A 27,443-nucleotide genomic window follows, 5' to 3' on the forward strand; every position below is an offset into this window, starting at 1 on the left:
GGCCGGGGGCGGAGCTGCGCGGAGCCGCCGCACGCGAGCCCGGAGGGGCCGGGGCTGCCGCAGCGTCGCGCCGGTCCCGCCGCCCCGCCCGCCCCGCTCCCGCCGCCGCTCCGCCGGTAAGTGTCCGCCCGCACTCCCGGCGAAGTTCCTCCCCGGTGCCGCGGCGCTGCGGGCCCTGCGGGACGCGTCCGCCCGCCCGCGCTCCCCGTCCCGGGGCCGCTGCCCGAGGTGCGATCGTTCCCCCCGGGGTGGGGTGGGCGCGGCGGTGTCCGGGCTGACCCGGCCGGTGGCGACGTCCCCGCCGTGTGCCGGTGCCGGGAGTGGGGGGGGGGGCGGCGCTTTTTCCCGGGGCACGGTTCCCGGCTCCCCGCGGGAGCCCCGGGGCTGCCCGTGGGGTGCTGCGCCCCGAAGGCAGCTGGGGCAGAAGCTGGTGGGGTGGGGGTGGGCGCAGCCACTGGTGCAGGGGGCTGCGGAGCTTGCGGGGGGCACCCAGGGGCGTGGGACACCCCCCCCCACGGGGGTGCGGGGCCACCCCGGGGTGCAGAGTCGGGTCAGAGGCGCTCTCTGGGCGCCGAGGGACGCTCCCGCTCCGCGTCCCTGCGCGGTGTCCGGCCGCGGGTGCCCTTGGGGTTCTGGCCCTGGGGGGCGGCCGGGGGCGCAGGGCTGTCCCCAGTGCAGCGCCGGGGACGCCCCCGCCGTGCTGGGAACCAGTGGCAGCGGCGTGGCTCCGGCCGTGGGCGGCCGCAGGCCCCGCTGCACCGGTGGCTTCTCCGTAGTGGCCTGGCCGGGAGCCAGCTCCAGCCAGTCCCTTCTCCGGACCGAATTTCCCCGCCGTGGTTGCCGCAAGCTCCGGGACCCTCCTTCACTTCTCGCTCTCGCTGCGTGCCGTCGGGGTGCAGCGGTGAGGGGGGGGCTCACCCCAGGGCCGGGAGCGTCAGCATCGGGGTGCTGCAGCCTTTGCACCCCCAGCTGCGTCGGAGCGGTGCCCTGCACCTCGCTGCTCCCCTGCAGCCTACTTTTAAAGAGTGATCCCGAAAGAGCTGTGCAGGGGACAGGCAATATTGCAAGGTGACTGTGGCCCGGGGAGGGGGGGACACACGTCTGTGTCACGCATCGCTTCGTGGTCCCCAACTATGCTGGTGCCTCTGTGTGTCCCTCTGCACCGGGCGCTCCTCGGCGCAGCTCTCTCCTGTCCTCCAAGTGAGAGTGGCCGAGGCAGTGGGTGCTGCGGGGTGTCCCCTGCTGCAGGATGTCACCCAGGATGTCACCCACTGCAAGGTGTCCAGCAGCAAAGTCCCCCTGCACCGTGGCAGCTGAAGGACTCCCCGCCTGCTCCTCTGCAGCAGCGAAAACTTCAGTCCTGGAGCGAAGGCTCTCATTTATTGTGCGCCGAGGTGCTGCTGCAGATATGTCACTCCTGTGCACGCTGTACAAAAGCGCAGCCACCGGCAGGAGTCGTCTCCTGCCTGCTGCATTATTCCTCGCTAGCGCAGCGCCTTGGCCGCACGCTGCCGGGGGCTGCCGGAGCCCCGGGGCACCCTCGGGGCAGCCGCTGCTCTGCGTCTTTGCTGCGCTTGGGTGCTTTTGGCTGCAGGGTTTCGGTAGGAAGAAGCGTGGCTTGCAGTGGTCTGTGTGCCGGGGAAACACGGGGTGCCAGGGAGGTGATGCACCCAAGGTCATTGAGGCCAGCAGTGTCGGTGGGACGTCACCCGTGCTGCTCGGGAAGAGCACAATCCAGCCAAACACCCCACTGCCCCCTCAAACCCCAAAGCCCTCTCAGAGCCATGCCCTGTCCTTTTCCTGCATCTGGGTGAAGTGCAGAAACGGGTCTGACCTTGCCTGATCACCGGCACAAGCCCAGCTCTCCCAGCCTCCCATGGCCAGCGCTAGTGCCCTGATTGCCAGGAGCTGGCCCAAAGCCCCGGTGCCCCCGATTCTGCAGGGCAAGGACACGTCCTTCGCCGCCCGTTAGCCCGGTGACAGCAGCAGCAGTGAGCCAGCATCGGCTGCACTGCATTGCTGCCGACAGCCCCGGCTCTGCACCCCTCTGCCACGCAGTGCCCGGCGCCGCCTGGAGTCACAGCAGCAGGGAGGACGTATGGATATATCCTTATATATCCTTATATATATGTATATATCCTGAGATGTGTGGTTGGGGAGGGGGGTTGCAAATCAGCTGCCTTTCCGCCGGCACGTTGCCCGCACGAAGCCGTGCCCGCCGGGCGCGGTGGGATGGCGCAGTGGCAGCGTTTGCTGCCGGCTGCTCCCGGGGGAGCTGCCTCCTGTTCAGTGAGCCCCAGGGACGGTCACTGGGCTTCAGCTAAAGGCCACCAAAGCGAGCCGGGACTCCTGCTCACCCCCTGAGGGGAAGCAGGCCCTTCCTCTGGCTCGCGGTGGTTTTGGCAAAGTCCCAGCTCCGTGAGCCGGATGACTGCAGCTCCTAATTATGACTTGAGTTTCTCCTTCTCTGGGCTGCTCTGGAGAGCTGTGAGCCGGCAGCCGTGATGTCCTCCAGCGGATCGATGCCTGAAGCAAATAGACGGGACCCAGTGCCCGCTGGGTTTCAAATCTTCTATTTTTTCTTCCCTACCCCTAACAGCAGAGCTTGGTGCTGTGCCTGGCTGTGCTCCTCCTCAGCCCGGCGGCCGCCGGTGCTTTGCCTGTGCCAATATCCAGAGCCATCGGTAAGTGCAGTCTGGCAAAATGCTTTTGCCCTTGGCTGCAGTTGGCTTTTCCCTCCTGGGTGAAAGCCTGGCTGCTTTCTGGCTCGTCCCTGCGCCGGGTTGCAGCTGCCCTTGTCTGGGCTCCCGCCGGAGCCCGTGTTCCCCAAAGTGCCGTTTGATTATTAGCCCTAATAATTGTGTTATCGCATCGACTGAAGTGTTTCAGATGCCAAAGCTAATTTTGCTCTTCATGCCTTCCTTCATCAGTAATGGGATTTTGATAACATCACGCGTCCAAAAGTATTGGATAAACTCTGCATAATTCCCCATTTATTAATTAAACCGTAAATTAGGCAGCGTGTGGCTGGAATCTGAGATGCCCCGTACTGGTGTAATCCTACAGCCGGGCACGGTGCTGGCCACGTGCTGGTGCTGGCCCGTCCCTGCCAGCCCTGGGGTGCGGGATCCCCGTGTCCCCCCAACGAGCCACGTCCCAGTGGGGCCACCCACTCCCTTGCTCCCTGTGTGCTGGAGTAAAGTCATGTTTAATCTTCTCCGGTGCCTGGAGGAGGGATCACGGTGCCCCTGGATTTCGCTGCTGGTCGGACAGCAGGGCTGGGGGCTGGCAGAGCTCCCGGTCACCCCGGGGTGTCTCTGCTGGTGCTGCAGCCCCTGTGCCAGGGCTTTGGGAAGGAGGAACTGCAGCTGGCTCTGGCAGCGTGTGTGGCAGCGCTGGGCTATGCCAAATTGCTGCCGTCTGGCCCCGCACCCCGCTCTCTCGGCACGGGCAGTTGTCTGACAGTGGTCCATCACTGCTGACCACCAGCCGTTGGGCATCTGCAGCCCCACCTGCCTGGACGGGGCTCCTGGCGCTGTGGGGGCATCCTCCATGTCACGCATCTTAAGGAAAGCTGGTGTGTTTTAATTAATCCAGGGTGTTTTTTGCTCACTGGCTCTTCCCAGCCCTGCAAGGGCACCACAGATGTGGGCTCTGGGCTGGTGCATCCCCAGGGGATACAGGGAAACCGGGAGCAAAGTGGGTGCTTGTGGCACGAGGTGTCAGCGGGTGCTGGGGGCAGATGTGGTGCTACGCTCGGGCACGTCCAGCCCCTGAGCCTGTCTGAGCCTGTGCTGAGCTGGAGGTGGCCTGGGGGATCGTCCTGCTGCTGGGGGATTGTCCTGCTGCTGGGGGACCTGGGGAACTGCTCCAGGGCTGGGCTGAAGCCACAGGGATGGGCGAGTGTCTGCGGGCAGCAGGGATGCCCAAGATGCACCGAGCTGGTTTGGGGTTGGCAGAGCTGATCCGGCAGCGCTGGCGTGGGTCGAGGTGTCCCTCACCACCCGCGAGCCCGCCGTGATGCCTCACACCGAAGCGATTCTGCCAAAACCCCCCCAAAGCTGGGACCAGCCTTCAAACATCATGGCGTGACGGGGGACACACCTCCGCCTTCTCCTGAAGGACACGGGATGTCCCCAGGGACACGCTGTGACCGAGGGCTGCTGGCACTGGGGATCCCCGAGGCAGCACCGCTGCTCCCACAGGCCTTGAGCGGAGGAAAACAACCCCAAATTTCAGTGCCGTGCATGGATTTACAAGCATGGGAATACCCTGCGGGGCTCTGATGCTGTCTCGCTCTGCTCCCGGGGGACTTAGGGGGTTTCCTCCTGGGACCGAAGCCCGGGGAGAGCCGGGTTGGTGCCTGGGGTGAAGGCGCCGGCGTGTGCCCGCTGCTGCCCACGCACGAGCCCTGCGTCGCTGCCAGCAGCCTGGCGCAGCCGCTGCCTTGTGCCGCAGTGAGCTGCGGGGTGGCCGTGCCAGACTCAGCCGCTGGTTTGTGCTGCGTGAGAGCCTGACGGAGACTCTCCCAGTCTGGTGGCCCTGGCTGGGGGGGGACCCTCTGGAAGGGACGGTGGCTGCCAGCGCCAGTCTGGGCACTGGGAGCTGGGGTGCTTTGCAGCTCTGCGGGCAGCTGGGCTCTCCAGGTTATATTCTCCAGGTTATATCCAGGGGGAATAACCTTCCCTGGGATGCACCGGCAGAGCAGCTCCTCTGTGCAGCCCCGAAAGCATGTGCTGTTGTGCTTGTGCCCCCAAAACACCTGGAGCAGCGTATGGGCGCAGCTCGGAGGAGCCAGGGAGGATGAGGGACCCCCCTGTGGGGTATGGGGGGCTGTGCCCATCGCTCAGGCTGGCCTCCTGGCTCTCATGGTGGCTTTTCTCCATCTGCACAAGGTTTATTCATGACAGTTCCTGGTGTCCTGGCCTTGGTGGTCCTTCATGCCACAATTAAATCCCCTCAGGCTGGCACGCAGCTGCGTCCCCACTGATGCCATCATTGTTGTGCCTCTGCCATCCTCCTTCTCACCCCAAATGCCACCAGGGTGGGTGGCCCCCAGACACGGGGCCATACTCTGCCTCTGGGGCTCTCTGTGCCTTGGAGCTGGGCAAGCAGCCACCAGCATCGCTCTGGAGGCAGCCGAGTCCCACGGACTGAGCCCTGGCTGGCAGGGAGGAAGGAGATGCTGAAGGTATCTCTGGGGTATCCCTGGGGCTGGGAGCTGGTTTTCTGGATTTCTAACACCAGCCCATCACTACCTCATGCCTGGCTGGGTGCCTTGGAGATCTCACTGGGCACATGGAGCCTCACCCCTGGAAATGGCACCTCATGGCTCACGTCTGCTCGTTTCGCCCATGGTCATTTAGCTCAGGAGCAGCGCAGGGATGCGCTTCCCTGCCTCCCACCTCAAATCGATCCACCTCGTCTCAGCCCTCTCCTGGAGCAGCTTCTGGCTCTTCCCCAGGAGCTTGTCTGGCTTCTTTTTTCTCCCCCTGTATTGATCAGGAGCCTTCGCTGTTGCACGGGGCCATCGCTGAGGAGTGGCCGGCAGCAGGGCAGCACTGCAGGCAGAGCAGGGCCGACCCGCGCGGGCAGGATTCAGGCGCTCTCAGCCGTGTGGTGCCTTCGAAGTGCCAGGACAACTCAGCCCATCACCTTCTGTTGCCCTATTTAGCTGCTCTGGTCTCACTGGCGGAGCAAGGCCCAGCCGCCACAGCATCCCCGGCACTGGGGAGCAGGCTGGGCACCGGCAGCACCCGTCTCCTTTTTTTTTGGGAGGCTTTTGTGGCTGTTCTCAGCTCTGTGTGCCAAGGCCGGGCTGCCTGCGCTGGCTGTGGTTGGGGTGAGCCCAGCAGTGCTCTGGGGCTTGGCTGCGGTGACTGGTGCTATGTGGGATGCTCTGGTGTCCTTGGGGACAGCTGCGTCCCCACAGCTCAGGGGATTGTTCTCTCCAGCATCTCCAGATGCCTTTTCCATGGCTGTTGTGGTGGCATGTGCCGAAACCTTCTGATGAAGTGCTGATGGCGAGTGGTGCCTGCAGCCCCCGCAGCCTCCCCATGGGTAGGAAGGACATGGGTGGCTCGTCCCCTCCTCAGCACAGGACGTGCCACCACACCGGGGGCTGAAGAGGCCGCAGGCTGCTCCCGGTGTGCCCGGGACAAAGGGGACATTGATCTTCGCCGGTGCCAAGCTCCATGGCTGTAGGAGAAGGTACCTTGGCGCAATCCGTCGTTTGGTTCCCAGCTAATTAGCAAGGTGCCTGTCTTCTGTGGGGTCTCCAAAGCATTGCAGCAGCGCCGCATGAAAGTGGAAAGCCAAGAGCTGTAACAGGGAGCGGGGGAAGGTGCTCACAAGCCCCTTTGCTGCTGGCACCAAAACGCCCGCTGGCTCGGTGGGGAGCGGCTGCTGCAGGGTCTGCCCCGGCTCCTGCAGGTGCCCTGGCACCAGCCCCCGTTTCAGCTTCCTCGTGTCCTTCCTTTGCTGCTGGGGCAGCAGCGATGCTGGTGGCAAAGGATAGTTGGGGTCTGACCCCTCTGGGAAAGGTGGGTGTGGGGAGAGCAACACCCGCGGGTGCCAGGCAAGGCTCTGAGCACGCGGCTGTGGGCCCCAGCTCTCCGCTGAAGCAGGCGCGGGCACTGTGTGCTGCCACTCGCCTCTTCCCCCGCTTCACCTCGGTGCTGTCCTGATTTTAGAGGCGAAGGCACAGAAAATCCCTGAGCTGCCTGGCCTGGCACCCTGACGCCGGCGGGTGCCAGCGGCGGTCTCCGTGCAGGGAGGGATCCCCGCGTAGGGACAAACCTGGAGGCTCCGTGAGCAGCCCCAGGTGGGCACAATGCTTGGGGGGGGCACCCGCCAGTGCTGAGGGGGACCCTGATACCTGGTCCCCACCTGGTGCCAGGCTGGGGTGGTGGTGCTGCTGCAGGGGGAGATGCTCGGGAGCCGAGCAGGGAGGGCAGGATGGGATCGCCCCCTCCCCAGCTCATTGCACACCCAGCCCCACGGGTGCATTGTCCAGCCGGGCCGGTGGGAGCTGTGGCGGTGCTCAGCACAGCCCTCTGGCAGCAGGAGCTGGTGGTTTTGGCTGGGGACTGTCAGAAGCCATTAATCTGGTACCCGAGTGATGAATGAAAGCTACCTTTAAGACTGCGTTTAACTGTTAGACATCTCTTGGTTTTGCTGTAAATAACGCAACAGCTGTGACACGAGAGCAGGTTCTCTATCAAAGGCAAGCGCCCTTGGATTCATTTTTTAATTTTTTATTTTAAAGATCTCCCTCATGAGCCTGGGGCTCAGTCCTCGAGGCCGGGGGCTCTGTGGTGAGGAGCCTGGATCCCGGCACGTGGGGCAGTGAGGCAGGAACTCATCCCGGGGTCCCTGGCCCTGGCCATATTTTCAGTGCCTGTCCCCTGTGTCTCCAGCTTGGGGCGAAGTTGGGGACCCCGACTGTGACCCTGCGGCAGAGCGGGGCTGCAGGGATGTTCAAGAGACACGCTCATCAAATTTTTACAGGCACCAGCATAGTGCTCCCCCCTCTGAATTACTCATCTCCCAGGGAAGGGCTTGCAGTTGGGGCTGCCCAGCCCCAGCACATCATTATTTTTAATTAGACGAGCTGGGTGCTGGCTGGTGATGAGAGGAGCGAGCGGAGCACGCCTCGGTGGGGAGGGAGGGTGCCGGCCGGCTCCGGTCCCCATCTGGAGATGCTGTCGGAGCCCCTCAGCGGGATGGTGAGCAGCACCGCGGGTCCCGGCGGGCGCTGGTGGCTGTCACTAGCCCGGGCAGCGGCAGAGCAGCAGGGTCCTGGCGTGGCTCTGAGCTGGGAGGAATGACATGGTTCATCCCTGCGCTGGGGCAGCTCAGCCCTGCTCGTGGGGTTTCTCCTCGAAGGCTGTGCCTCGGTTTCCCTCCGTGGGCAGGGATGTGCCATTCGGGGCTGCGAGGGCCGGAGAGCTCAGGGGGGTCTGGCCAATGGCTCCTGCTCGTACTCAGGGAGGGGGACAGGGGGGCTCATCTCTGCGTGGGTGATGTCTCAGCAGCTGATGTCTCATGATGCCACTTGTCGCTACCGGAGCATCCGTGCTCCATCACACCCCCTCACTTGTGCTGCCGCCGGCTGCCGTTTCCCAGCCTGGGAAGTTTCCTTGCCCTCAGCAGTGTAAATCAGGAGGGAGGTGTGGGTGGCGGGGGGGTCCCAGGGGGAAAACAGCTCCCTGGGCCCTGGGAGCTGCTGCGCCAGCCTGGGGTGCTGCTGACAGAGGGGCTGATCCAGCACCACTAATTGCAGATTTGTGCCGGGGCTGAGGAAGGGGAACAGGGCTGGGGTTTGCTGGGCTGGGTTGTTGCAGAGCCCCTTCACGCCAGGGTCCTGCAGCATCCCCCTCCCCAGCTCCCCCTCCTCTCCTTCCTCCCTGGTCCTTTGGTCTCCCCATGCCTCCGCAGAGGCCTTGCCAGAAATTCTCTCTTAATTAAATGACCATTAGGAGCCAAGTCATGTTTTTGCCTTAATTAGACTCTCCTATCTCATTGCTGTGAGCTGAAACTCCGGCCCAGCATGGTCCCTCTATGTCTGACGTTGGATACGCTGGTCCCGAAATGATGGGAGCGTTGAGGGGCGTCTTTACTTGCGTGAAAGGCCGGGGGGATGTGCAGGCATCGTGCTGGCGGGTTCGGCAGAGCCGGGATCTCCCCTGCCAGCCCTTGTGCCACTATCCCTGGGAGCAAAACAGTCACTGGCATCAAGATCTGGCTGGGGCACTGCCAGATGTCTCAGCCCTACCCCCAAATCCCCGCTTGCCCCTGGGATGTGTCGCAGGAGCGTGCTGGTGCCGTAGTGCCGAGGCTTCCTGCCGACATCGGGCTGGGAGGGGGCTCCCCTTTGGGACCAGTTTGGGATTTTCATTACTGGCCGTCCAAGCCCAAGCACTGGCATAGAGTGGTGCAGGTTTTGGGGTCAGGTCCCCAAGCTGACATTTGTGGAAGGCTGGGGGGGGTCCCCACGTCTTCATCCCAGCGGCTTAACGGGCACCACAGCCCCGGCTTTGCCGTCCCATAAAGGAGCAATAACTCATTGCTCGGGGCCCACGATGGCAGCAGCCCTTCGTTAACTAACGAGCATCCCCCTCAGGTTGGGGTCTCCCTGGGACAAGCCAGCACCCAGCACCCTGGGCTGGGAGAGCCGGGGGTTGGGCCCCCCCTTTCCCGCCTGCCCACAGCCCAGCCCGGCGCTCTGCCAGCGGCTGCCAGCGCTAATTGCTGCCTCAGCCTCATTAATCTTGATTTGTTACTGCTTTCTGCCCTCCGTCATCGCAGCGGGCTTCACCTCCCTGGAGGGGAGAGGTTTCGGCAGCCAAAGCCGCCCCCGCAGAGGAGCGGGGAGGTTTCCAGCACCTGGATCCCCCCAAATCCCCCACCCCGCGGGAGAGCGCTGAGCTTGCCTGGGTGCTGCTGGGACACCCCACCCGTACGTTTGTGGAACGCTAAGGGCAGGAGCGCGGCAGGGGGGGCTGGAGGAGAGGGGTCCCGAGGACCCTGGGTGGGCAATCATGGTGGTCAAATGCTTTTTTATTTTTTTATATAGCGCAAACCTTGCTGTTTCCCCCATTTTAACCAGCCTGTTTGCATAACCCAGCGGGGATGATTTGCTGATGGGTGAAGACCCCCTTGTCGCTTGGCCACACACCCCGCTTCTCCCTGCGTGGTCCCCAAAAAAACCCCCACCCCAACTGATGAACCGTCCCCTATAAACTCCCCTCTCCATCCATCCCCGTCCTGCCCCGTCGGTGGGTGCGGGGCAGAGGGTACCCACGATGCTCTGCCCAAGGGCCCAAGGCTGGGGAAACCCCAAATCTCCCTTTTTTTGGCTTGTGGGATGTGCTGAGCGCTGCAGCAGCGCGGAGGGGAGTCTCTGAGATGGAGCATTTTGCAGGAGGAGGAGTAGGAGGAGCGGGGGGGGGGGGGAGGGCTCATGAAAAGGGTTTTCTGGGGTCAAAACTGCTTTTCCTGACATGGGAGGTGTCCCGGGGGTGGATGGAGATGGGCTCGCCGGCTCCAGGCTGGGGTTTCCATCCTGCCAGACCTTGGGTGCTTCTGGCAAACAAAACCCAGCCCAGCTTTTAATGACTTCTAGGCCAGATGTTTGCAGCTGGGGGGGGCATCACCTGGGGGGCAATGCACGGGGGGATCCAGGGTAGTGCACCGCGGGAGTGGTGGATTAGGGGGTCTGGGGGGAAATGCGCTGTGGGGGTGATGACTTGGGGGGGGGGGTGTCAGGGTAATGCACTGCGGCATTGGGGGTCCTGAGCAAGGTGGTGCAGAAAGGCTGGGGGGGGGCACTGGGGGGGCTGCGGGTACAACGTGCCCCAAGGGTGGTGTGATTTGGGTCCCCCCCCCCTCCCCCCCAGCTGGCAGGTGGGGTCTGTGCAGCAGCTCCCTGGGTGAAGCCCACCCTGTCCTGCTCCGGGGGGAGCTCCCCCGGCTGTTTTGGAGAGGGTGGGGTGGGTCCTGCCATACCCAGCTGCACCTCCGGATGGGTGCTGCTCCCCAGGGAGGGGCTGGGGGGTCCCCAGGGGTTAGCAGGGCAGGGGGGGGCCCCTCCCCAGCCAGCGCACTCCCCTTCCCAGCTGGTATTTACTAACGGTGCCTTAACCCACACTTGTTCTTGGGCCAAGGACCGATAGAAATGGTTATTTATAACCCTCTTTATTTATTTATGTCCTTAAGACACTGGGGTCTTGGCAGAGGGATGACGGGGGGCGGGGGGGGGGGGGGGGGGGGCAGCTCCAAACCAGTGGAGGAATAAAGAGGAAACTTGAAGCGCTGGAGGAATCGCGGTGAATCCTCGGCGGGGGCGGCTGAGCGGCGTTTGAGGTGCAGCAGGGATAGCGGGGGGCAGCGCTCCCCTCCCACCCCCAGCCCGGACGGCTCCCGCGGCCGCCCAGCCCCTCGCCAGCGGCTGCCGCAACTTGCAAAAGGGAGGGAAGGAAAAAAAAAAAAGAAAAATTGCAAAAGAAGAGAAAAAAAAAAAAAGGCAAGCAGAGCCGGAGCAGGACTGCATTGCAGTGCTGCCAGCCGAGGCCCCCGCGCCGCGCGGCTGCCCCAGCACCCTCCCAGCAGCACCGGGGTGGCCTGGCCCGGTGTCGGGCAGGGTCAGGGTGCTGGGACAGGGACAGGGTGCTGGGACAGGGACAGGGTGCTGGGACAGGCCCTTCTGCCCGGGAATCTGCTCCATGGGGCTGGGAGAGGCTTCACACCCGCAGCCGAGGCGGTGGGCTGCCCCGCTTGTGTCTGCACTGTTTTGGGGGGGACAGGGGATGTGACCAAGGACACCCAGTGAGGCGGTGGCAGAGGGGGGATGGGGACCTGCCAGCGAAGGGACATGCCCAAAGGCACGCTGCCCCACTGCCTGCCCTCCTGCCCCACGTGCTGCGCCCTGGCTGCCCCCAACCCGCCCAGGCTGCCCCCCCCATGGCACTGCCCCATGGTACCTCACACCCTGCCCCACACTGCTCAGTCTGGCCCTATGCAGGAGGGGGAACAAAGCTTGGCCCCCTCACTTGGGGGGCAGGATCAGCCCCCCTGGCCCCAGGGCAGGGCCTGCAGGGTCCCAGGGGGCTCCAGGATACCCAGGTGGGGGCAGGCAGCAACAGCGCCTCCATGAGCCTGCCCCCCCACAAGCCTCTCCTGTGCCTCAGTTTCCCGCAGTCCTCAGCTCTGCCAGCACCTGACAGAGCAATTAGTGGCACTAATTAGCTCTCCCTCTTCAAAAATAGTCACCGTGGTGAGGCCTGGTGCTGCCTGCAGCCCCCCCCAGCCGCGGGCAGCACCTCAAAGCCCCCCAGATAGCCCCCAGAGCAGCCCCGCAGTGGCCCCTCCCCGCTGCCCGGGGCTCCCACGCCTGCTGGCAGGGCTTTTCCTTCTCGCCGGGCCAATTATTTCCAGAAATTAATCAGCAGCTGCTGGTGGCAGCACTGGGAGGGGGGAGGACCCACCGCCGCGGTGCCCCCCGGGTTTGCAGGGGAAGGAGCATTAAATGTGCTCCTGCCCCACGTGTTACGCACCGGTGCCTTCCAGCAGCGTGTGCACACTCGCGCACGCTCACACACACACTCGCGCACACGCGCACACTCACACCCGTGCACACTCACACACGCACACTCACACTCATGTGCACACTCACACACACTCGTCCATACTCACGCACACTCACACACACACTCGCGCACTGATGCAAACACATGCACATACACTTGCACACACTCATGCACACTCTCACACACATGCACACTCACACTCGCGCACACTCATGCGCACTCACACAAATGCACACTTACATGCACACTCACGCACATGCACACTCACACACACGCACACGCACACTCACACAAATGCACACTTACATGCACACTCACGCACACGCACACGCACACTCACACACATGCACACTTACATGCACAGTCACACACACGCACAGTCACACACGCGCACACTCACACACACGCACACTCACACACACGCACACTCACGCACACGCACACACGCACACTCACGCGCACTCACACACAGACACTCACACACATGCACACTCACGCACACGCACACTCACACACACTCGTGCAAACACACCCCAGCAGCAGCTGCTCACTACCCGCACGCAGGGGATGCGTGTGCCAACATCTCGCACAGCCTGCAGGCAGCATGCGTGAGCACACGCACACCCCTTCCCCCTCGTGCGAGAGGGCTCGCAGAGCCACACGAGCGCTGGCCAAGCACGAGCACCCTGACACGCCCATGAGCAGATCCACGTGTCTGGACACAGTCACACACCCGTCAGCACTTGCACACACATACTTGCACACTGCACAAGCACTTACTTAAGTGTGCGTACCCGCACAGGCCATGCACAAGCACTTGCACGTGTGCAGACCTGCTTGCACATGCATTTGCACGCGTGCACAGACATCCATACCCCCCCGTGCACAAGCACACCCGCAGCCATGCACACACACCCCCTTGCACTAGCACACGCACATGCCCCCAGACCCACACACTTGCACAGACCATGCACCAGCATTTGCATCCATCCCCGTGCACAAGCCCTTGCACACGTGTGTGCACACACACACACACATGCAGGTGCCCCCCCGGCTGTGCAGCGGGATGTGAGCAGCATCACAACTGCAGGCCGAGCCCCGTCGTGCTGCAGCGGGGCTGCCACAGCCCCGAACCTGCACCACAGGGACCCCCCAGCACCCCTGAGCCCCCCAGCACCCAGCAGTGCTGCACTGGGCGCCCAAGGACGTGGGTGCTGGGGGGTGGGGTAGGTGGGGTGTCCCAGCACCACACCTTTGGGTGCAGAGGGGGTGCCACGGGCTGTGTCGAAGCAGGGTGCTCCCCTGGGGTGTCGTGTCCCCCCGCCGCAGCACTGTACACCCCGCTGGCACCCTTGCTTAGCACCCACCCGTTGTTGCCGTGCACCCATGGGAGCTTGCAGGGCGTCACTGGCCTGGACACCCCCCGTCCCCCCCCTGCTTTATGTCTGTGGGTGCAGGGCCCCAGACCTGGGGTGCAGGATGTGGCACTTGGGGGGCAGGAGAGGGGCATTGCTTGGGGCGGGGGGGGCTGCAAAGCTGCTGCCTGCAGCTCCTGGGTGCCACTCCCCGCCGTGGGTGCTCAGCCCTGCCCGGCCTCTTTCTTCTTCCCAAACCCAGCTGCCCGCAGCGCTCACCCCAGTCCCGCTTTGGCAGAGATCGCACAAAAATACAGGTCAGGGACCCAGTGTTGCAAAAACGCTGCCTCACCTGCAGCGAGCTGGAAAGGGTCCAGGCAGCGTCTGCTCGCCAGCCTGCGGCTCCCGCGGCAGCTTTGCTTTCCTCCTAGCAAACCCCAGTTTGCAGGGGGTGTGATGGGGAAATAAACCCACTCGTGTTGTTTTTTTCTTGCAGGAAAAGCCCTGCTTGGAAATGCTGCGGCCACCCCGAGCAGGGTAAAAAGCCCATCCAAGGGGTGGGTTTATGGGATGAAAAGCAGCCGTGAGCTCGTAGCGGGGCTGGGGGGAGCTGCTGGCCATGTGGCACAGCATCCTGTCACCATCCCCATCCGTCACCCCATAAAAAGGGTCTCCACGCCAACATCTTCTTCCCAGCGGGCCAGCTTGGAAGGATGCCTGCAGCTCCCAGTGCTGCCCAGTGCCACCCAGTGCCACCCAGCACTTGGGCTGTCAAGCTGCTGGCACTGATGGTCACTCCAGCAAACAAGCGAAAAAGTGAAAGAAGGCCGCGTGTCCTCGGCCCCTGGAAAGCTTTGGGGACCCCTCGTATTCCTCTGCATTAAATAACCCTCAGCAGGATGGGGGGTTAAATACAGCAGCTCCCGATTCACCCCGGAGCAGAATGTGGCTGTGGGGCACCTCCAGCATCTTGCTCCAGCCCCCCAGTGCCATCTGCTGCCAGGTTACAGGTTGTTGGCCACCACATTGTGGCCGTGTGATGCTGATTCTGGTGTTTGCGGTGCTTGCAGCCACTCCACGGGGCGTGAAGGTGGCTGTGTCTGAGGTCCAAGGGCAGGAGAAGGAGCTGGTGGAGCATGGAGAACCTCTTAGATGCTCAGCATGTTTGGCAGGCTCTGTGCGGAGCAGGTCCAAGTAGGTTGACCTGCAGAAGTATCCAAGATGGATAAATCCACAGGAGAAGATGGTGGTTGTTGTCCGTGCCTGTCTCAGAGCTGCAGGCTGGGGAGGAGGGCTGCTCCTGAGGTCCAGGACCTCGTGGTTGCATCTTCTGAATTACCATGTCCTGCACATGAGGCTGAGGTCAGGCAGGGATCTGGTGGTACCTCGGGTGGAGAGACCCTGTGGTGGCCTCTGGGGACTTTGCTGACACCGCAGAGACAGCCCTGAGCATCCTCCTTGGCTGCCAAGATGGGTCCCTCTGGTGTCATCAAAGTCCTTCACCCACCGTGGGCCCAGAGCAGAACCAGACCCCACCATCTGCCTGAAACCTTTGGGGCTGGGACGTGGGGGTGACTACAAGAAAAGACCTGGGAGGATTGAAAGAGCCTCTGGGAAGATACTGAGATGTTGGTGTCTTGGTTGGTCTCATCCAACCATCTTCATGCCCTGTGTGACAAGGACATGTCTCCATCCTGTCCCTGCCGCGCTGTGTGAGTGGGAGCACCAGTCCCAGTGTGGGGGGGACAGGGGCTGTGGGGGTCACCCAGGGATGGCATTTTCTGGACCGTTAGCACTTCTGTGTCCTGGCCAAGTTGCAGGGTGATAACCTTAAGCAACCAAAAGTCCTGGTGCAGGTTCCCTAAAGCACAGGCTCAACAAAAACCACGTCTTTGGGGTTTGCTTGGTTTGCCTCCTGCCTTTCATGAGACTTTTGTAGCATCAGGAAGATACCGAGCTCGTTAAAAACGTGGGGGGAAAGAGTAATTGGTGCATCCTGTAGCCATTGGACTGCAGGGTCTGGCTACTCGAGCAGCTCTTGGGGATCTGAAGGGTGGTGTGGGCTGGCAAGAAAGCATCTGCAAAACCTCTGCCGTTGGGCACCGGGAATGTTTTCCAGCTGAGTGTTGCCTTTGCTGTTGCAATTTGGCCTCCGATTTACAGTAATTGGTGCATTTACAATAAATGGGTGTTTTGTGCCCATTGCAGACAAACTGCACCGCTGAGAGTCACCCCTTGCACTTCTGAAGTGAGGTTCTGCTATGTGCGGCTGTGGAAAACACATGCAAGGTTTCAAAATCCAGGAAGGACAAAAAAAAAAAAAAAAAAAGCCCCAAACCAGATGAAAAACAGCCCCCAAGCTCCCAGCCTGCAGAGGTGTTATTTACTGCAGCTCTTTCCTCCGCCCGGCCGGGATGGATCTCAGCAGCTCTGCCTCCGAGAGACTGATCCTAAAGGAGATCACACCAGGTTTTACTCCTGGTTTGGGATGTCACCCAGCTCGCTGCGTGTGGGGAGAGGATGAACCCACCCATGAGCCGGCCAAGGGGTTTCTCCAGCCACCCTGTCCCCTGCGGGGCTGCCTGGGGGTCAGCAGTGCCTTTCTGTTTGCCTTTTTGTGTTCCCACGGCTGCTGTTGGGAGGGATGATGGATGAAACCAGAGGTGATGCCCATGGCAAGCTCACAGCACTGGGATGCTGCGGGGAGGGGTCATGCTTAGCTCCCAGGGCAACAGGAGGTCCTGTGCGGGGCTGGGGACCTTCCCCCAAGGAGCAAGACTTGCCACCAGCCTGATTTTTAAGTCAACCAGATGCTGTTGGCAGCCTGGGAAACCTCAGCCTTGCATTGGTGTCTGTAGCTCTTTCTAAGCAGAGATGTTGGGGTGGCGAAGCCTGGGCAGGGTCCTTGTCAGGGTGGGAGTCACGTAATTAGCCCATTTCATTGTGTGAAGGACTGCCCCCAGCCCCCCAACACTGTTGTCCCCCCCAGCCCCCCCAGGGAGCGGTGGCACAGGAGGAAGGTGCCTGGGTGCAGAGCTGAGTGCTGCGTAACTCAGTGCATGATTGGCCCAAGAGGCAGATGGAGATGGCACAGCAGCACCGTTTTGGGGCAGGAACACCCCAGGTCTCTCTGGCTGACTTTTTGCAGCAAGAATGCTCCTTTTCCACTGCTGTGGGAAGGATGGAGGAGCAACTGGCCCTGGGGAACAATGCTCCAGGCAAGGAGGCTTCACTGAGTGGGGAGAAGAGGTGGAGAAGGGGGGATTCCCCCCATGCCAGTGCTCAGTGCCCCCAGAAACTCCTTCCTCGGTTATCTGCAATCCTACTCAACGGTTTGCTTCCCCCACTGGAGAGCGTTTTATTCTCGTTAACCCCACTGTCATGGCTATTTCCCCTCGCTTCTTGCCTGCTCTGATCTTCCCTTTGCAAGCTTGCCTTCTGCTGGGGTTAGAGAGGAACTCTGGGTCCAGAGCTGGGTCATGGAGGCACTTTGGGGCTGGAGCTGGGTTGTGGAGGCATTTTGTACCGGATTTGTTTGCAGGGATGAATGCCACATTAGCAAGACAGTGGGATGGGTGGATATCCCCACCCCTGGGAGGTGCTTCAGACCCCTCTGGGCTGGGCTGGGGGGTGCTGAGCATGGCAGGCTGTGCTGCAGCCCTGGCAGTGAGTGAAACAAGCACCTTCCCCAGGCCCTGGAGGGGGCGGGGCTGCCCGAGGAGCTGGGCTCTGTGAGGTCGGGAGGTGGACAGGAGCCCTGAGCCACCCATGGTCCATGGCTCTGTAAAGCCAGCTCTTCCCTGCTCTCATCCATCCTCAAAATGTGTCCTGCAAAAGCTCCCTGGGGCTGGAAGGAGAGCGATGCGCTACTGCTCTTCCTTTCCCATCCTTGGAAGCTCTTCCAGGGCTGGGATCAATTCCTGAGGGTCCCACACCAGCACTGGGTCCCACATCAGCACTGGGTCCCACACCAGCACTGGGTCCCTGCATAAAGCGGGGTCTGACTGCTGCCATGTGTTGGGTCTGCAGGTGCCAGCTGCCTGGGTCCCTGCCTGGGAAAAGGAGGAGGTGAGGGGGCTGGCTTTGGCCAAACTAACCTCCTTCACCTCTGCTGGGGATGCAAACACTCCTTCCCTCATCCCATGGGTCCTCACCGGGTGAACCTCCGCCCTAAGGAGTGTCCCTGATGTCCCCGGGAGGCTCTGAGCTGGCACCCACATCGTTGCAATCCTGCGTGATGCTCCTGGTGGATTTGGAGATGTCAAGGGCCAGGAAAAACTGGGAGTCAACTGGGCTTCCCATCACTTGTGGGGGAATCCAGGTGTCTGGCCTCTCATAGCCATTGGGCCTCTCATAGCCCCTCAAGAGCCCTGTTGTAGTCCTGCTGTCAATGCAGATGCTGTTCTCAGTGCAGGTGGCTGCTTGGGGACACAGCCTGGGCACGGGGAGGAATGGGGGGCAGCAGGGACCCGTGTGACCACTGAGGCAACATGTTTCAGGGAGTCCCTGACCCACCATGACGTTCAAGCAAGCGTCCATGATGGCCCCGGAGGCCACGGCCACCACGATGCCCATGACCACGATGGAGAACTCCACCGAGGCCGCAGGGCCAGGAGAGAGCAAGGAGGACATGTTCGCCAAGCTGAGGGAGAAGTTCATGAATGAGCTCAGCAAGATTCCCTGTGAGTAGCTGCCTCCATTTCCAGGTATTACCCTCCTCATGACCCCACCACTGCTCTGGTCCCAGTGCAACATGGGGTGATGGGGTGGCTGGTGCTGGGAGGGAGCTGTGGGGCTGACCATGACACTGGCTTCTGCCTGCAGTGCCACCCTGGGCCCTCATTGCCATCGCGGTGGTAGCCGGCCTCCTCATCCTCACCTGCTGCTTCTGCATCTGCAAGAAGTGCTGCTGCAAGAAGAAGAAGAACAAGAAGGAGAAGGGCAAAGGCATGAAGAACGCCATGAACATGAAGGACATGAAGTCAGGCAACCAGGTGATGTCCTTCTGGACTGCTTGGCCCTGTCCTATGCTTGGTGTTGAAGGATGATCCTTCTGGTTGAGTTATGAACTGTGTCAGGGCACTCACAGCTCGGGCAGCAGAGAGGGGTGGAGCCGCCAGGGTCCTGGGATGGGACAATGCAGATGTGAGCCCGGAGCTGAGACAGCAGCACTGTCCCCTTCCAGCACCCAGTGGCCTGGATGGGACCAGGCTCAAGCTTGCCTGGACCTGAACCAGCAAATATTTAATGTTGGGTCTCCCCACCTTCCTCTGAGTGGCCTTCATTTCACTGAGCTGTGCCTTTCGCTGAGGGGGGAGGACCACCAGGCCAAAACACCCACCACTCTGAGGTCCCCAAAAAGCCAGTGCTGGCACACAGAGCAGAGCTGGGGCCACCTCCCCATCCTGGGGGGTCAGCAGGGAGGAGGCTTCGGTACCAGCAGGCTTGGGGCAGTCCTGGCCATTTTCAATGGCCCTGACCCAGGGCCATGTGGAGGAGGTGGGAGATTTTGGGGTGTCCATTCCTGCTCTTCAGAGCCGTGTGGGCACCACGGGGATGCAGGCAGGACTGGAGAGGTGATGCTCCATTGTCCCTCCCATCTGCATGCCACCATGGTGGTGGGAGATGGGGGGTGGGATTCCCCAGTGGAGGGCGAGGGCTGCCATCCCCTGGGGCTTGATGGGGCCGTACAGCCCCTGATTCCCCACCTTGCCGTGGGTCCCTTGTCAATGCTCTCTGTAACGTGGCTCTCTTCCCTCCTGGTGCTCTCACCATCCTCCCTCCCTGCTGCCCTGGTTGTGTGTTGCCTCTCTGTCCTGGGACATGCTTCATGGTAGGTGCCACCACAAGCCTCCTACTCCATCATCTGCTTCCAGGGTGGGAAGGGGGGATGTGGGGACACATCGGGGGGGGGGGTGTGTGTGATAAGGAGCTGGGGATACTATCCCATGGACCATGGCTTGGAGAGGCAGGGAGAGGGGTGGCTTTACCTTAGAAGAATTAGGTTATATCTCTATTACTAAGCTAATAAAGCCTGGAAATGGCCCTGCTAAGCCCTCAGCACCAGCTGTAGGGCTCTCCCAGGCATGGGCTGGGGAGGGGTAGAGTATCCCTGCACCCTTTGCAGTAGGTTGCTTCCATGCAGCCACTGCCTGCAATCCACTGGTGCTGACCCCGTGTCCTGGCGCCCCGAGGCAGCCCCCCATGCCATCTCAGCTGGACCAGCACTGCATGTGGGCAGAGCCGGTGCCACTCCAGGGCTGCTCTATCCGTGCTTTATGTCCCCAGCATGGGGGTCTCCTTTCCCCTGATGGGGAGAGCCCAGGTGTTGAGATGTCAGTAGGGTTGGGGTGCTGGAGGTCCCCAGTGGGGAGGGGGGATGCTGAGCTGGGACCCTGCCAGTGAGCTGAGCACCTCGGCTGCCCTTGCAGGACCAACAGGATGATGATGACGCAGAGATGGGTCTGACAGAAGGGGAAGGTGAGGAGGAGGAGAAGGAGCCAGAGAACCTGGGCAAGTTGCAGTTCTCGCTGGACTATGATTTCCAGGCAAACCAGGTGATGGAGGGGCTGAGGGCTTGGCTGAGGAGGTGGGGGAGTGGGGCTTGCTCAGGGAGGGTATTTGAGAGAAGTGTCTGTTGGACCTGGGTGGCACAGGAGGGAGGGGGAAGCTGGGTGCTGTACCATGGGGAGTCCTGCCCCATGTTAGGCTGGAGATGAGCCCTTGGCATCTGTGACATGTAGCTGGGCTGTGTCTCTGAAGACCCCCCTTCTCCCTGCTCCAGCTGACAGTGGGGATCCTCCAAGCTGCCGAACTGCCAGCTTTGGACATGGGCGGCACTTCGGACCCATACGTCAAGGTGTTTCTGCTCCCTGACAAGAAGAAAAAGTATGAGACCAAAGTGCAGAAGAAGACACTCAACCCTGCCTTCAATGAGACCTTCACTTTCAAGGTGAGCCCCTTCCTACCTGCAACATAGGACCTTGTCTCCCACTCCCATCTTTCCCCCTGACTATGTACCAGTCCTGTATGTTGACCCTCACTGCTGGGAGCAGGTGGCCCTGGCTTGGGCTCCTCTGGGCCTGTTGCCAGCCTGGTCAGTGGCCCTCTTTGTGCAGGTCCCATACCAGGAACTAGGTGGGAAGACGCTGGTGATGGCCATCTACGACTTTGATCGCTTCTCCAAGCACGACATCATCGGCGAGGTGAAGGTGCCCATGAACACGGTGGACCTGGGCCAGCCCATCGAGGAGTGGCGGGACCTACAGAGTGGCGAGAAGGAGGAGGTGAGAGCGGGACAGGCGTGAGGCCCTCAGCCTGCTGAAACCCTTGGCGGGAGGATTGAGGTTTGGGGTAGCCATGGGGCAGGCTTTGCTTTCTGGGCCATCTCACAGTGCTCAGAATGGTGATTGCTGTGGGGTCCCACCTGAACACCACGCATGTCCTGGCCATGAGCACTGGGCAGGATCTTCCCCTGTTGTTCCTCCATGCAAAAGCCTTTCTATAACAAAAATGAAGAGTATAAACTTCTTAAATGCTGTGCTGGGACTGGTCTGCCTCAGACCCAAGTGGTCAAACCCTTTTGCTGGTGCACAGGATGCCAGCATCAAAGTATGAGCAGGGTTTGGGGGGACCTGTATGCAGGACCATGTCCCAGCACTGAGCTACGATGCACTACCAAGGCTTTGATGTCTGCTCCCTGCTCCACTTGGCAGCCAGAGAAGCTGGGAGATATCTGCATCTCCCTCCGGTACGTGCCCACTGCTGGGAAACTCACTGTCTGCATCCTGGAGGCCAAGAACCTGAAGAAGATGGATGTTGGGGGTCTCTCAGGTTGGTGTCAGCTCATGGCCATCCTCCTCCTGCCCCGCTGTGGGGCTCTCGGCATCCTTCGCTGGGGAAGCACACTGGGGCCATCAGCCTGGCAGGGCTTGAGGAAACTCCTCTAGTGCCTGGGACCTCCTGCAGCAGAGGCAGCCCAAGGTCTGTCTGGGGGTTGAGGGGAGATGGGGGTGGGACGAGCCCCCCAACCCTTAGCACGTACATCTTGAATTTGGTCCGCCACTGTGTCCAGGGCCAGGATGCCGCAGGACCTGGTTGGTAAAAATGCTCCTCTGCCATTTGCTCCTGGTCCTGCTCCTCCTCGACTTGGGGCCAAGGACCTCAGTCAACAGTATGTTTTATGCTAGAAGAGTCTTCCCAACTCCATCCCAGGGCTGAGCTCTCTGCCAAGGGGTCCTCATCTCTCTCCAGACCTGCCTTAACCAGGAGAAGAGCAGTACCTGCATGGCTGGAATGGTTCGGTTTATTGCTGGGGTGTCCTGCTCCAGAAATGGTGATGACAGGCCAGCACTCACTGGTGTCACCCCACTGTGTGCAGCCTTCCTACAAGGGGACCCACAGGGTGCAGGAGAGCTCCATCTCTTGGCCAGTTGCTTCCACAAATCCTCTCCAGCCCAAATATTTTCCATCCACAAACCTGAGAGCATCATTACTCATGGAGGTCTTTTTACCCCATGGTGCACCTCATCCTGGGCTGAGACTTCTCCTGGGGCCAGCCTGGTGGTGTCCCCTGGGCATATCAACCTTGGCTGATGCACCCTTCTGCCCCCACAGATCCCTACGTGAAAATCCACCTCCTGCAGAATGGCAAGAGGTTGAAGAAGAAGAAGACCACCGTCAAGAAGAAGACCCTGAACCCCTACTTCAATGAGTCCTTCAGCTTTGAGATCCCCTTTGAGCAGATACAGGTTTGTCCAATGACTTCTCTGGAAGGTAGGCAGGGTGGGAGCGATGGGAGAAGTCCTGCAGCTGCCCAAGCCCATGTCCCAGTCTTCTCAGCAGCGTGAACAGCTCCTGCCAAGCTCCTGGTCCTGCCACCCATGAAATATGTCCAGTCCCAACCTGGGCCTGGGCTGATGCTGAGGGCAACTGGTGCAGGGGCGGAGGTGGGAGGCTGGGCAGCACCCATGGGAGATGCAGCCCCAACCCAGATCATGGTTAGAATGGGCCTTTCCTCTGCTCCTGGTCCTATAGCGCTCACCCCAGGCATAGCAGGGACTCCTCTGTGGTCCTAGGGGCATTTTGGACCTTTGGTAGGTGCCTTCTGCCCCTCTATGTCCTGCCCTAGCCACTGCATATGCCCCTTGCCCCAGCCCAGCCCCTTCAAGCCCTGTAGCCCACAGCTCTTGCCCAGCCCCACACCACCCCTTGGTGACCTTTCTAGGATGAGCTGGGCCCCCACCGTGACTCTGCAGCCCTGGGCTCCTTAGGGAAGGAAGTGGAGGAAGCTATGGGCATGGAGGGCACTCTGCCCCAAAATGGGCCGCAGCGGGGCTCAGCCCTGTCAAGCCACCCCAGGGCTGGGGACAGCAGGGAGGCTGTGGAGCAGTCACGGCCGCTGTGCCTTCTCCCCCCTCTAAAGAAGGTTTCCTCCTTTAGAAAGTGCAAGTGGTCATCACGGTGCTGGACTACGACAAGCTGGGGAAGAACGAAGCCATCGGCAAGATCTTCACTGGCTTCAACTCCACTGGCACAGAGCTGCGGCACTGGTCCGACATGCTGGCCAACCCCCGGCGGCCCATTGCCCAGTGGCACTCGCTGAAGCCAGAGGAAGAAGTAGATGCAGCTCTTGGGAAAAACAAATAGGAAGATCTGCCAGCCAGCGCGGCACGGCACTGCGGACGGTTGAAGCGACCCAGAGCTACTGATACCTCAGTTACGCAACCTTTGGTTTTGGTTTTTTTTGTCCTGTTTTAAGCTGAAATACCCTTTGATGGCTGTGGAAGGGTTTCCAGACAGTCCCAATAGCTTCCAGGGGAAGAGGTTAAAAACACGGATGGTTCTTTTCGTTCTCCAGCATCGCTCCCTTCTGCTGCATGTCCCACTGCCTCCGCCCGCCATCCCTTCCAAAGGCACCGTCACGCCTGGGGCCTTCCCGGGCGGCCACATCACCAGCCCGTAGCATCGCTGCTGCCCTCCTTCCCTTGGCTTCATGTGGGGAACCTTTGGATGTCACGTAGAGGTGATATGGGCGCCTGACAGCGCGAGATGACCAGACCCACTGTGCTTGCTTTGGGCATGAACAGCCGTGGGGACATCAACATGGTGGAGAAGACCCTCTGCAGGAGACCCAGGTGCCTCCCCCTCCTGCTCTGCCTCCCTCCGTCCAGGAAGGGTGAGAGCTGTGGTTTCGGGTTGAGGACGGCCGAGTGTCCCCGGCCAGCTCCAGGTTTGGCTTCTTCTGGGGAGAGGTTTGCAGCGACCACGGGGCCCCGCTGCGGCTGGCGTGGTGGTGGGGTGCTGAGCCCTCGGTGTGGCCGCGGGAGCCGCGGGGGTCAGTCTGAGCCCAGGGAGCCCCGGGGGGGTCTGCTCTGAGGAGACACATGGTGGGGTGTGTGTGCAAGGGCAGACCAGCGCTGTCCTGGCCTCAGAGGCCGAGCGGGGACAGCGCTGGGGGATTTCCACGTGCGTCCCTCCATGCTGGGCTGACACGTGTAGATTGAGACGCTTCCACAAGGCAGGTTTATGCTGAGAGGTCTCCAAATGTGCAGGGGGCAGCCCCTAGAGTGGTGCCAGGTGCTTCCCCAAAGGCCGTTGCGTGTCCCCAGGGCTCAGCCCCGCTTCTGGGCACCCCAGCACCGCCTTGGCACAGCTGGGGGGCTATGGGCAGCTCCAGCCCCACCGCCCCATCCCACTGCCGTGGTGCAGGCGGGGAGGGTGAGAGCGAGCCCATGGCCAACCAGGGACAAAGCCCCTGACCCCTGTGAGCTGCTGCTCCCCACTGGGCCACTGGCTGATGAATCCACCCCATCCTGCTCCCCTCGGGGTTATAAGCCATATCCGTGCCCCTGGCAGTGGGCAAGAGCTTCTCCCGGCTACTTCTCCCACCATGGGATGAGCCAGGACCAAGTCCTTGAGCTGGAAAGCCAACGTTGTTCCCTGAAGCTGAGAGAGGGTCCAGTTGAGCCCAGTTGAGCCCAGTCTGTACTGGAGCACTGACGTGAGCCGGTGTCCCTGTCCCAGCGCTGACTCCCCAGCAGCCTCATGCTCCCTGCTCTGCTTTGTGTTCCTGGACTCGGTTTTGTGGCGTTTCAGCACAGTTAAGCAGCGAGGGGCGTTGCATCATCAGTGAGGGGGGGCTTGAAGTGGGGAAGCAGAGCTCTGGGGTGCAGCTGGGGATGCCCCGGGCATCAGGGACACCACTCTGGGGTCCAACACCTGGGCTGGGACCTCGGTGCAGGGTGTCCTGAGCCCAGGGACAAAGTGCCAAAACTGAGCTTGCCCCAGCACTGTCAGATGCTTCTGCAGCTCCCTGCAGCCCCCACTTCCCAAAGGGCATCTCGGCCCTGGCTGGAGGTGGGGAGATGATGGGAAACTTGGTGGCAGCCACATCTCAGGGGGTTCAGGTTGGACATGGGGACAAGCCCCTTCCCCAGGAGGGACGTGCAGCCCTGGGACAGGTCCCCAGGGAGGGACGGCTCCGTCCTTGGGGGAGGTTCAGGGCTTGGTTAGCCAAGCTGTGGTACGGTGGGGGGGAGGTTGGACTGAAGACTTCCAAAAACCACTTCCACCACCACCTCAGCTGCGCTTGGCCCCTGCCACAGTGCCTGGCTCAGCTGCTGGAGTTGCTGGTGGCGGTGGCACCGGGGCCACACCGGGCTACAGGGGCTTTGTGGGTCATCAAGCAAGTGGTCCCACAGGGCCATCTCCAGCTTTAATTAGTCCCTTTTCCTAACGGATGTGTCAGTGTCAGCAGATGAGGTCCTGCCCTGCTCGGGTAGCCAAAGGGAGAAGAAATCTTGGGGTGCTTTTAATTAACGGGGAGCTGGGGGCGGCTGATGCTCCTTGGCCAGGGGCACTGGCAGGATTTGGGTTCTTGAATCAGTCTCATTTCAGAGTCCATCTGGGCACTGGGGGGCACTAGGGGGGGGGGCGTTTTCCTCATGTGGAAATGGGTTAGAAAAGAAGGAATTGGGAAGAGCACTAAAATCCTCCTGTTGGCAGTCAGTGAGCGTGCACGGCCCCGCAGCTCTCCTTGGGAAGCAGGCAGAGGCGTGCGCCCGCGCCTGTGCACGTACAGACACGCACCCCTCATGTGTACACCCCCCGCACACCCCTCCACCCCCCCGCACCCCCCCGCACCCCCCTGCACCCGCCGCATCGTCCGGGGTCTCACCGGGGGCGGGGGTCCCACCTGGCTGGTTTCCATTCGGACTCTTTAAGCCTCGGGGCGGGAGGGAGACTGTGACTTTAATACATAATTTGATTTTTTTTTTTAATAAAAAAGGGAAAAATAACTGACATATTAAAGCCATCTGCGCTGCCTCTGACCCCCCAACCCCCTTAGTTGTGTGTAGTTAAAAATATATGGAGACATAGCTGTATATACCATGAACAGTGCATGAGACGCAGCCCCATAGCAGTAGCAGCATGGTGACAGCCGCGCGCGGCGCTGCACGCTCCGCCCCACCGCTCGCCGCCGCCGGCACCTCCGTCCCGACCACGTTTCTCCAGCGAGGCAGAGACGGCGACGAACAAAACTCATTGCTCGAGTGCTCTTTACCACCCTGATTATTTTCCCCCCGAATAAAAAAAAAAAATAAAAAAAATAAGATGATGTAAAAGAAGAAAATAACGCCAAGAAGCAAAGCATGCCAAGCCAGGCCCGCCAGCGGAGGGTGAGCCATCACCGACGCAGCCGTGACTTCCATGTGTGTCTCGTTCCTGTGTCTTGTCGCATTTATACCATGGCCGGGTAGCGGCAACATCGTGGCTTCGGCGTCCTGTGTCGTGTTGGTGCATTTCACCGTCAGAGCAACTTTAGAAGCCATATTAGACCACGGTGTGCCGGGACCCCATGGGGATGGGCCCACAGGTGAGCCGTGACCCCCTTCCCCCCGTGTCCACCGTCCCCCCTGGTTTCGTGGGGCTCAGCGGTGGAGCCGCATCGGCCACCGCCTCGGTGGCCGCGGATGCCACCGTCACGCTGGGTGAGGGGACAGGGCAGTGCTGGGCACAGAAGCCGGGGCTGACCTGCTGGTGGCATTTCTGCAATGGAAAGGCTGGGATGCGGCAAAGATCTGGTGGCAAAAAGGCTTTTCAGAGCAATTTGGGTTATTTCTGCCATGTCTGGTTGGGTCGTTTCCATTTTGGGGACGAGAGCCGGCATTCCCCTCTCCCGGCTGCATCGTGGTGCAAACTCAGCTGTGCCACGGAGATGCTCAGCTTTGGTCTCCTGGGGTTAAAAGGAAGCAAATCCATGAGGCTTGGTAACAAGCTTGGCTTTATTTTCCTTTTTTCCCCCCAAACCTGGAAGGGAGGAGCCAGCTCCCTTGGGAGTCCCCGGCTCTGGCCGATCCTGGAGCGAAGGACCCTCACGCCGGCCCCGCTCTGCCCCGTCCCAGCCCCGCAGCACTCGGCTCCGGCGGGAAGCTGCTTTTAAAGCCCCTTCCTCTCGTGTGGACTCTTGTCGTTTCTGTCTCTTATCGTTCAATGGTTATTTTGTAATGATATCTGTCTCCTTATTAAAGGAACAAGCTGAAAGGAGCCCTGGTTCCCTTCTGGTCTTGCTGTTGGGGCTCAGTGGGGTGTCTGCGGCGGGGGCAGGTCCCAGGGCTGCGAGCCTGGGGGCGATGGAAGGATGGAGGCACAAGGGGAACCCCACGAGGGCCCAGGTCCCCCCGAAACACGCGTGTGCTCACACCCATGGTGGGGATGTCTCCGGGCTGGCCCAGACGTGGGGTGCAGGTGGGAAGACATCCAAGGTCCCCACCAAATTCTTCACCCCCCACACATACAGTTTGGTCCATATATTCACGTTTAGGTCCTGCCCTGCTTAGCAGAGGTGCTGGATGCCCCTAACCTGAAGGGGAAGGGCTCAAGCTGCAGTAAGGAGCTTTGAGGAGCGATTGAAGGAGTGTTCAGTGTGAGGAGGAGAAGGTGAGGGGAGACTCATCACTCTCTACAGCTCCCTGAAAGGACGTTGTGGAGAGGTTGG

At 61.2% G+C, this 27,443-nt stretch overlaps 1 protein-coding gene across 1 annotated transcript; it reads left to right on the forward strand.

The window, feature by feature from the left end:
* SYT2 (synaptotagmin 2) lies at window positions 1-26,992 on the forward strand. Its single transcript, XM_074893805.1, has 9 exons — window positions 1-116; window positions 17,944-18,126; window positions 18,269-18,438; window positions 19,885-20,001; window positions 20,229-20,396; window positions 20,563-20,730; window positions 21,160-21,277; window positions 22,061-22,194; window positions 22,886-26,992. Exons 2-9 carry the CDS (start codon window positions 17,961-17,963, stop codon window positions 23,090-23,092), a joined length of 1,248 nt encoding a protein of 415 aa, XP_074749906.1. The 5' UTR covers window positions 1-116; window positions 17,944-17,960; the 3' UTR covers window positions 23,093-26,992.
* Window positions 26,993-27,443: the final 451 nt, after the last annotated feature.

Source organism: Strix uralensis, chromosome 24 (genome assembly GCF_047716275.1).
Source record: "Strix uralensis isolate ZFMK-TIS-50842 chromosome 24, bStrUra1, whole genome shotgun sequence".
Classification (NCBI taxonomy): domain Eukaryota; kingdom Metazoa; phylum Chordata; class Aves; order Strigiformes; family Strigidae; genus Strix; species Strix uralensis.

Coding starts and splice junctions, on each gene's coding strand:
- SYT2 (XM_074893805.1), top strand. CDS start 17,961: ATGACGTTCAAGCAAGCGTCCATGATGGCCCCGGAGGCCACGGCCACC. Junction 20,397..20,562: donor ATGAGACCTTCACTTTCAAG/GTGAGCCCCTTC, acceptor CTCTTTGTGCAG/GTCCCATACCAGGAACTAGG. Junction 21,278..22,060: donor GGATGTTGGGGGTCTCTCAG/GTTGGTGTCAGC, acceptor CTGCCCCCACAG/ATCCCTACGTGAAAATCCAC.